The sequence below is a fragment of the Barbatula barbatula genome (genome assembly GCF_947034865.1).
Source record: "Barbatula barbatula genome assembly, contig: scaffold_220, whole genome shotgun sequence".
NCBI lineage: Eukaryota > Metazoa > Chordata > Actinopteri > Cypriniformes > Nemacheilidae > Barbatula > Barbatula barbatula.
In genome coordinates, this window is record NW_027636850.1 from 173 (window position 1) to 11,063 (window position 10,891).

At 38.8% G+C, this 10,891-nt stretch overlaps 1 protein-coding gene across 1 annotated transcript; it reads left to right on the forward strand.

Annotated features, from left to right (window-relative positions):
• Window positions 1–212: 212 nt before the first annotated feature.
• Window positions 213–2,361, forward strand: rasl10a (RAS-like, family 10, member A; the record flags this gene model as incomplete). Its single annotated transcript, XM_079488430.1, has 3 exons — window positions 213–339; window positions 1,362–1,375; window positions 2,091–2,361. Coding segments are annotated over 3 exons (412 nt in total), but the record flags the coding sequence as incomplete, so codon positions are not given.
• Window positions 2,362–10,891: the final 8,530 nt, after the last annotated feature.

The following is a 10,891-nucleotide window of genomic DNA, read 5'->3' on the forward strand; positions in this document are numbered from 1 at the left end:
ACTGTGATGAATTCAAACTAAAAACCAAAATGCAACGTTGTAAGAATGTTTTGCTATGAGCTTTTTTGTGCATATTTTCAACCTATAAAAGTAGCACAATTGCCTTATTTTAAATGAACTTGTAATTATCGGCTTTTAAGGATTAGTAATTTAAGGATTAGTCACCTTATGTTCAAATGTGTTTTAATAATTTGTTTGTTTGTTTGCTACAGGAGGTGGTTAGATGTACGGTGTAGAGGAGTCCGTAGTGCAAACGCCTACATTCTGGTCTATGACATCTGCTGTGTGGAGAGCTTTGAGTACGTCAAGATTATCCGACAGCAAATCGTCGATCTGCAGGTATGGTAAAGCTCATTCAGAACTTTAAATACCCCACCTCAAAAAAAATCGTTTTCCTGTTCTGATATATTGCTAGTATTGTTTAGTATGTCAACATAGTGACCACTTGTTGGTGAGGCACATCACTGATAAATGTGGTTTCTCAGCTGTTGCGACTGACTAATAATGACTTTTGATGTTTTTAATAACAGTCGAGCCTCATTTCACTCTGTGATGTTGTGATAATGAGCTGACATTTGAGTATATAGATGAGTGACAGCTGCAGAGCAGAGAGACATTCGCTTTAGCTGATAAAAAATAATAGATACCAGAAGGAAGCTGTGTCTTGTCCTCTGAGACTTAGTGGGGTTTTATGTATTTACATAAAGGTCTTATGTTCACTTAATGAGTAACAGGAAAGGTCTGCGATTTCCCCCTTAAGCCCTCCAGTAATATCTGTCCTATATTATTTATATTCTCAGCTCATCTGCTTTGAAAACTCCTCAGCTTTATATTTCAATTTTATTGGGGGACTTTTGGATTTCTTTCAGTGGAGAGTGTGTTTAAAAAAAGCTCTGGCTGTCAATATTTAATCGTTCTCAATTTTTTATTATGTCAAGAGTGCATAGGGGTGTATGATGTGACAGAGAATGCCAAATGCAGTCTCCAGTCTACTGAGATGCTTTAAAACTGGTGTAGGGATTTCACAAAAAGTGTTCGGACTAAACAGAGATTTGAATAGTTTGAGAGATAGTGAGGGGGGAAGGGGGAGCCATACGGGGACAAGATGGATAAACTGAATGAAAGAGGCATAAATCAATGTAAGATATGACACACACAAACAGACATGAGGGATTGGTTTAAGATATCAGAATGCAATGCTGTGGATCTGTTTGACCGATTATTTATCTCTGTGGGATTTGGCTTTTATGCTCACAACACACACACACACACATATTTATTGTCCAGACATATAGACGCACACGCATGTACACAATGCAGTAAAGCTTTAGGACTCACCAACTGAATTTGTACATCTGTAGAGACAAATAAAAGTGTGAGTTAAAGTAAGGTCGGGGACTTTTATTGAGGTGAGCGGCACAACATGTCCAACAATTTACATCACCTTGCGACAATTAAAGTATTTTTTCGATAATCAAATAAGACCATTGGTGTATGGAACCCAGTTCAATATATACAAAAAATTTTAACCAACCAGTCTTTGAATAGAATATTCAAATAAGCTTGCAATTCTTAGTATTTTTTATTTTGTTATTTAATGTAAAAATGAACAATGAAATTTAAGCACCAGTGGAATACTAATTCAATTCTCAAATTTTTTATGTAAAAGCTGCACACACACATTTTGAGTCCCACTAAGCATAAAACGCCCTCGGTTCCTCATAACATGTGTGTGACCTTCAAGCACCGCCGAGCTCTGAGAAAGGACACTCATCGTGAATTCTAAAGCACGCACACATTATGAGATCCCTCCCTTTGTTGAGCCCGTGAAGGAGCTGAGGGGCTTTTATTATTTTCACGAGTGTTTTTGCATGTATCTTGACAAATACATTACTGTATACATCAAGATAAAATCAGCCTGCCAGTGTACGAGTGCAAAATTGCACAATTTGTGCCACATAAATGTCACATACTGTAGATTCATTACCTTGTGCTTGGTTTGTAATACTTGCTAATTCGTTTTTGCTTATTGCTCTTTTCTCTTCCCACCCCACCTCTCTCTCATCTCTCTCTCTCTCTCTCTCTGTAAGAGTGTCCAGCAATAGTGAAGTACCCATCCTGGTTGTGGGCAGTAAGAGGGACCTGCAGCGTCACAGGTTTACCCAGCGCAGGGCCTTGTCCGTCCTGGTAAAGAAGACCTGGAAGTGCGGTTACGTTGAGTGTTCCGCCAAGTATAACTGGCACGTGCTTCTGCTCTTCAAAGAGCTCCTTGGAATCGCCGTTGCACGGGGACTGCGTCCAAACCATACCTCTATTCGCCTGCAGGGGGCTTTGCAGAGGAACCGCTGTTGTGTCATGTGACAGATATGTAGCCTTTTTTGAAGCACCTCATGGCAGAAGTCGATTGTTTATGGTTATTTAGGACTTTCTTATCTAATTTATGATTTCAAAAGTCCAAGCTGGTCTTAAATTAGCATTTGCTGTAGTGCTGAATTTATCACCAGGACGAATATGGACAAACTGTCAATCAAAACGGCTGGAATATTAACACCTTGGGGCCTGTAGGTTACTGATGCGTAAATGTAATGGATTACTTTATCTACTACTGGTTTCACTTTTTCCGCGCCACTAAAACAAACAGGAAATTGAAATCTCTGAAAAGGAACCAGATGGAATATGGAATTCTTCATTTTACCAAAGTTTGTCAGGTTAAAAGTAATATTTCATCTGCTTAGATTATAAATCCCCTTTCCTCCTCTCTTTCTCTACATTAAGACATTCTATGTATGAAGATGTATCACAGTATGACCCTTTTAAACTGTTGCTTGGATACTTAGTGAAGTGGGCTACTAAGGGGAGTACTGTGCTTAAGATATATTAAGTATATTGTTGAGTGCAAGTTGTAAACCCATTTGAAATCTATTCCCCTCATCAGATTGCATTTTAGAACACATTATGACATCATAGTAATTTTTAAGAAGATGAGAATAAAGCGGGAAAAAAGTGTCTCAAAAATCGTTATAATCGTTCTGTTTATTTATTGATCATTTTTGCATATTTAGCAGACTGTTTTTATCGAATCATTAATATTATAAGACCTCATTTTCACAAAATCTGCAGGTATAATTCTGAATTACTATCACTTTCAATGACCGTATAGGTTGCAATGGAGCCTGTACAATTCCTCCAAGGAGTCTAAAAAGTGTCTGTGAAATTCCCCAAAATGTAGACTGTTACAATAACAATTTTAAAACACAAACACAACTTTCACATTTGCCTTGGTCCACGATATATTCATCCTGTAGCTATTTAAAATAAGTAACAAATTCTTTGTAATGAGCCCTTCTCAATGTTCACCTGCTGTAAATGACCTTCCATGCACATCAGTATTAGGTCTCATTGTGTATTTATGAACTTTTAAGATTCTCTTAGACAACCGCATTACGACAGTATGCGTTCACCAGATGCTCTCCTACCTCTTAAATGTGTATTTAAGCAACAAGGCACAAAATAAAGTCTTCCTCTGGCAAGCTAGTGAGGTGTTATGTACATATTTTTGCAAGCGTGTACTGTACAATCACTAGCGTGCTGGATGCTGCAAGAAAGGATGATAGAGCTAGCAGATCTTTTGGGGTTTCCCGCAGATTTTTGCTGAAGCAAGAACATGTACGCGCAGATGCAGAGGAGGTTATCTCCTTTACTGCAGTGGACTGCAGTCTGTAAGACAGTGGGCGACGGATAAATCCACTTCTTCCCCTCTTAGAGCATATCTGAATACTGAATACATCAAAGCAGAAGTGCTTCAGCGTCTGCAGAGATTTACATTTATTATATTGTATCATCCAAAGCAACTTACATTGCATTCTATTATACATTTGTATCTGAGTATGTGCAATCCCTGGGATCGAACCCATTACCTTGGCATTGCAAGCGCTGAGCACTGAGCTACAGGAAAGCTCTAGGTTGATATCTGAGACAAGTTTTTAATGCTGTGCTTTAATAATGCAGAAAACAGATGGGCTTTTAACAATCATAATAAGCTTGAAATGAACTAAAACAGAGAGTGATCCGTGGAGACATGCTGCTGTCTGATTGGGTGCCCATGTGATGTGTGATGTGTGATGTGGTGCACAGCTAGAGGTGTTATACTTTTTTAGATGGTGGGTCTTTGGCACACAGGTGAAGGTTCATTTGACCGAGAAAACTGATGGTTGCAGACTATGATTACTGAGATGTGTCACAACAAAATCTTCTCTAATTCTATCAGTCACATCCACCCAGACAGATTTTTCATGTCATTTAATACAAAAAAATACAAATAAATAAATAAAGACATTCAACCGTTTACTTACAAAGCATCTCTTACAGTTATCTATGCACTTGTACATGCCTGTTTTATGGCTCAAAAGAGCTGCCAGCAGATAGATCCGAACAGAAATTAGTATCTTATGTCATCTTTTAGATTTCTTTTTGTTTGTTGCTTTAAATATAATTCAATAGAATTGAGTTGTGTCTTCTGTTTAATGGAGCTGCATGCTTTAATTGGCAAAATCATTCAGGGGTAAATTGCACTGATGTTCCTGCTATACGAGTACAAGCAGATCTTTGTAATGGCATTTTGTTTATTATTCATATTTTTGTATTTGTTTGTTGGTGGGAAATTAGCTTAGAATTTCGTTTAAGTGTAAGCGATGGAGAAACATTCATGCTGCTATAAAACTGCAGAGAATGCATCGTTCCGTGCCAAACTATGGTTGTGGACCGGGGACTAGAAAACACGTAGCAATGTCACGTTCTTGTAACTTCTGGATTGTGTTCTGTGGTTTTCATGTAAAAGGTTTTAGACTGTAACATTTCAGACATGTTGAATATGATTTCTTAGTAGGGATTTTGTGTGTTTCGGTTTGTTTTAAATGTTAAAGGGCTACTTGCTTTTTCTAAAATTGAAACAAATGATAGTCGTAATGTTACGTGGATGAAAAGTTAATAAACTCTTTGAAACAATCCGTTCTCTTGTTTTGAATATTGCATAGACACGTACCGATTGATGCCACAATTGCTGCTCTGTGGCGCCATCAGTTGGCGAGAGATCATAAAATATTGAATTAAATATCGAAAATATTCGATAAAATAATGTTTTTCTCACATTGAAATTTCACAATAGGCCTACTGACATAGACTTGGTTTACACAAAGCAAATGCATACACGGTAGTCTATAAAAACGAGGTGCTGACCCAAAGGTCCATTAAAATAGAATTAAACGCATGTTATGTCAGGGAAATTAAAATATAATGGGTAAAATAATAATGGTTCTATAGCACTAAGTGTTTCTTGGCTTGTAATCATAGGGGAACCACATAGAACTATCTTGGTTCTTCGGTGGTTCCTCAAGGTTCTTAAGCCCTTCTTTGGGATGGATGACTGAGGTGAGTCTTTACGAAAGCAGTGACTTTACGAAAGTCACAATTGCACACTATAAGAACAGCTGAAGCAGGGGCGTCGCTAGACCCCACGTGCCCAGTATAACTTTGCTGCGCCCAAGTACAATTTTGTTTATTTTTCAGTGCATTAATTTACATTGATTGTAGCGGCAAAAAACGGTTCTGCAACGTAGTAATCTAATTCACGCTTGTAAAATCGACGCGGTCGCGCATTCTAACCGGTCCGAAAACACAAACTCGTGCCGTAGTTTTTCCGCAGAAGCATGCATGCATGTGTTACCTTGCGACAACTGCGGCACTCAGCTGCGCACGCATGCGCGCAATATTGACTACACGCGACTGAGGTAAGCTATGAAAACAAGACGAAACTAAAGTACGTTTCTAAATAATATCAATCATCATATTTATACAGTGTATATATACAGTTCAATGCATTACAGTTGGTTAAAAAATTAACCAACTTGGTTAAGACTTGTCTGTTAAACCAGAAAATATTGTTTTTTAGATAGAAAATGCTCTTTATATTAGTTAGAGCCATAAAATGACTCGTTTCTTGAGATATTGTAATTGTTAATTATTGAATTGATGTAATTATTCATTGTTGCCATTCTGTAATGAATGCAGATGTGCAAGAAAAAAAAGATCTTTGCTTTCATTATTTCCGTACAGTGCATGCAATAAAGTTGATGTTAAGTATGTCAAAGATACTTACATATTTTTAAATACATAAATGTTACCTTCCCCAGCATTGCTGCACTGTAGGATAGTGGTTTAAGCAAGGGAAGTTTGTACGTATAGTGCATTGTGATACACACTTCTTGCACACAGCAGTTCTTAAAAAAAGTGATAAAGTAATTGTACTTAAAATTTTACTTGAAAAAGTCAAATAAAAGCCTGTGCCTCAGTAGAGTATAGGAACGCCCCTGCTCCGAAGACCCACTGAAGCACCAAGATTTAGTTCTATATGAGTTGTTTCCCTTATTGCCTATATAGCACCATTTTCCTATTGATCTTAGGCCTAATATTTGATCTCTGACACTAGAATACACAAAGAGTTTGAGCACTTTTTTAGACTTTGTAAGCAGTAGGCCTACGTTTTAATTAAATGTTCGTTTAATCTGAAATCAGCCAACATTTTAGCAAGTCTATTTCTTTGTGTTATACACATCAAGTATACAGAGGTTGAGTAAATGATGACAGACTTTTCATTTGGAGGGGGGCATCCCTTTAAACACATGCCGCACTTGGTTTATTCATTACGGTGCAATGTAAAATGTGTCTGATGAGGCAACTTCTGTAGTAACAGTAGTCGCGTGGCGCTTTCATCTCACGCCAGTGGTCGTCGCTCGCTACTCTCCGTCTCTCCGTTATCCGGGAGCGAAGATAGAGTGCGTTGTTTCTCTCTCCCTTCCCCAGACCCTCCTCCTTTGCCGGCCCGTTCGTTTCAGCGCTTCGGTGGTGTGTTTATGGGGAGAGTGGCCGCTCCCTGCAGCGGCCCCGGCAGGATCGTGTCCTTTCTCACCGCGGTTCCGTGCTTATCCTGCAAACAGCAACAGCGGCGGCGGCGGCGGCATCACTCTGCGGCAGCGGAACGAGTCAGCAGGAGGAGGATGAGCGAGCAGGGAAAGAGTGCCGCGTCCACGCCGGCGAGCGGGACACCAGTCCCGGGCTCAGACACGTACAAAGGCTGGCTCTTTAAATGGACTAACTATATCAAAGGTTACCAGCGCAGATGGTTCGTGCTCAGCAATGGACTGCTGTCCTATTACAGGTATCACGCTTTGTCCCATATACAGGTCATGCAACTATTTTAATATAAATATTATTTCTAAATGAGTTTATATGTTTGTGTGGTCGGTGAATGTAGGGATTTGGGGATCTTGAAGACGGGTCATGTAAACTGTCAAACACACGCGAGCACTGAGCGCACTTTATGAGCGCTTCTCTAGTGTTGACACATGCTAGTTTACCTCTCAATATCCGTCCTTATTTCACTTCACACATTTCCTTATTTCTTTTTAACCGGTTCCACGCATGTCAGTAAGAACATTTAAACGCCCGTCTCAGCCTGACATTGTAAATGAAAGCAATGCTGGGATAAGCGCTTCAGCTAGCGTGTTTGCTAACGGCAACTGACGCTCTATACAGCGATGCTGTATGTGACGCGTATGAGAGTCACTGCATTTCTATATATCTGACAACCTACTTTCGCTTATGTGTGTGGGCGTGTCTTTTCAATTTAGGCCTTATAAAACATGTACGGCCATTATGTTATTATTGGGAACCAGCTGATGATTATTTGGTCTGGTGCATAAGCCACTGATGGCTACAGATGTGTTAGCAAGCGTTAGCTAAGCCAGCGTACACCGAACCATCCGGAACACCCTTTACAAACATTTACCATGGAGACCGTTGCTAGAGACAGTTAATGGAATAAACCGCAGGTGTAATTCGCAACTGCCATTCAATTTAAAGCTTGAAAATACGCGTGAATGCTCATTAAATGGGATTTCATATACATTTTTAATACTTTTTACAAGGAACATTGTAGTTAAGTGTGGGACATTGGCAGTGACAATACATGAACAAATGTAATTCACATTCTTTTGAACAGATAGACAAAACTCAATCAATTGTGTCGTTTATCTGTGTCTATTGACAGGTACCAAGATATCTGATGTTGTGTCGCTGCCTAAGTTTGCAGTGATGCGGTATCGCTTTCAAATTTAAACGCCCTCAACATGTGTCACCTGTGTGCTTGGCCACTGACACCTGTTGTTCAAGAGGTCCTCAGGCCAGCATAAGTGATCATGTTTCATGATTCATCAGGAAGGCAGGTGGACAGCATGATGTCTGTCATTATACCTTATTATTATATTACTCTTTTAATTGGTTCATTACAGCATCTCGGCCTTGTCCCTCAGAGAGCTTCAATTATTTAGTCCATTTCGACTGTTGAAATATTGCACATTGTAATCTGTAATACCCAATAAATATATATATATATATATATATATTTCTTTATATATTTCTTAATTAAACCACAATAATAATATAATTTTGTATGTCATACAATGTCCCATTGGCTGTGATTCTGCAATCTCTTCAATATTGCATAACAGCTGTCTTGAAATAATTAGTTTAGTCTAAAATACGTTCTTGTCCAATATGAAGAAAGCTGAGAATATTGCACATCTGTGTTGTTTCCAACTAGATATATTTAAATAGCCTAATATTATTACTCTGTGTCATTTTGTCTAGGGCCGAAACAACGCCTGAAACTATTTTTACGGGTTTGGCAGAGACTTTTATCCAAAGCAACTTGCATTTAGTGTGTTCCCTGCACATACACTCAAATTACGCATACAGTTGTTTACAATAATACTTCAAATAATTATGTAAAATCTAAGACTATTGCAAGAAATCTACATATTACATTTTGCTTCGATATTATGTTACACTCACTCAGTCTTTAAAAATACTCCCAAAGTACGAATGCTGCAAAGTAAACAAAAGATTAAAAGTGTTGCAACCGCTAAGCAAGCTTGCTAGTGTATTTGAGGGCCACTGTGCAACCAACAATGATCTAAAATGAGTTGATATCAGATGGTCTTGAGGGTCATTGCGATAACATTACAGAGTAGATCAGTTGTCAAGTGGCTAATGAAATAAGGCCAAAGGATCTTGTTAGAGGCAATGCACGTCGCTCAGTATCTCTAAGGGACTCCTCACACTGTAGGCCACAGGGTTTTCACCCACCCCGGAGAGTTGGAAGGAAAAGTGACACTCTGCTCTTCTCTATTAATAGTCTATTATGGTGAAATGTGATTGCAGTAGTGTAAGGCTAGATCAGCTGTCATCTGAGAGCTCGGGCTATGGTGTGCACGTAGCCAACACGAAAGGAGCGTCTGGAGAATGTGTTGCTATAACATTTGGAAAATACATTGTGCAAGGGGGCAGAGAAAGTGACAGTTTGTCCGAATACTGTATGTTTCAAAGTCATCTAAAGACTTCTGTCATGCACAAAAAATAACTTTTGAAGTTATTAAGAGTGACTTTGGGAAAGACGAACATAATTGATTTTCATGACTGTAAAAATGGTAATTTTACTGAATTTTCAAGTACTTTTGAAATGGGGTAAAATATGTCAGAATGCAAACTTACAAGTTAACTGTAAAATGACATTAAAAACATATTACTTTAACTTTTTTATTTTTAAGTATATAAAAAAGTATTTTTTCAATTGTAAAATTATGGATTTCTGAGCTGTTTTTCCCAGTTTATTTACAGGACAGTTGGGAGCAGGTAGCAAAAATGGGGAACTGGTTTGGGACGTGATTCGAGAACCTAAACCTGCATTCCCAGCATGCAGGCAGCATTGATTTACACTGTATTTTATGTCTTTATTTTTATTAATCCATTAGTGGTCGATATATTGCAAGTTTGTGAGTGAAAACACTTGTTCATCACTTTCAGCCAAATGTGCTTCATGCTGCGACACGTGCACAATTACAACAACCTACAGCACTTACTGTAAATGCAGAGAGCAGCAGATTCTGAATCTCTGGTTGGCCTCTGTATCAGCAGGTTATCCTGACATCTGCTGATATCTCTCCAAACATCCCCCAATCGGTCATTCTATGAGAATTCCACAGTCTTGTCTTATAGCAGGTGGGGTTGTGCTTATGTATGCAATTTAAAGCGGCCTTAACTCATAAAGTTTCTGTATATCTCATGTTTATCTTGAATACTTACAGAATAGTATCGCACCCTTCAAATATCCGCAGAGTCTTTAGTTTGATCACATTTATAAAAGACAGATACAGCCGTACGATTATTTCCGAAAACATGCAAGGCGAGTGTGGGGGGGGGGACTAAACCATGTGTGCACACATTGCCAAGAAAACACAGACATCAGTTTCACTTACCACGTGCGGTTCATGTCCAGAATCTTTTAGCGCTGGGACCACCACTCCATCTATTAGTTTCAAACGATCTCCATATCCAGCTTTATATCTACCATTTATACAACATTCATCACCCCAATGCAGCGAACAAACAACACAGCTGAACTTCGCAAACATAGTGCTCTCTCTCCTGCACATAAGTGAAAGTGAATAGTGCATGCTCCTTCTCCCGCTCTCAATGGTTGATGCGTGCCGCATGCTTTTTTGGGAGAATTGTCCAATAAAGGACTGAGAAAAGTTGTTCTTTCAGAAACCCTGTACGAACGCTGGGGGAGTGTATCGAGCCAACTTGTAATACGTCCAACTTAATTTTTGACAAGTTAACCATGTTAAGCATGAGAAGACAGCACATTTAACATCTTAAAGAGGTCAGAATGCATGACACACCATTGCACAACCCCTTTAAAGATTTTGTTTAGTATTTTGCATCCTCCCTTTTGCTTTATTGACAGCATGCACTCAACATATTGTGGTATTGACTA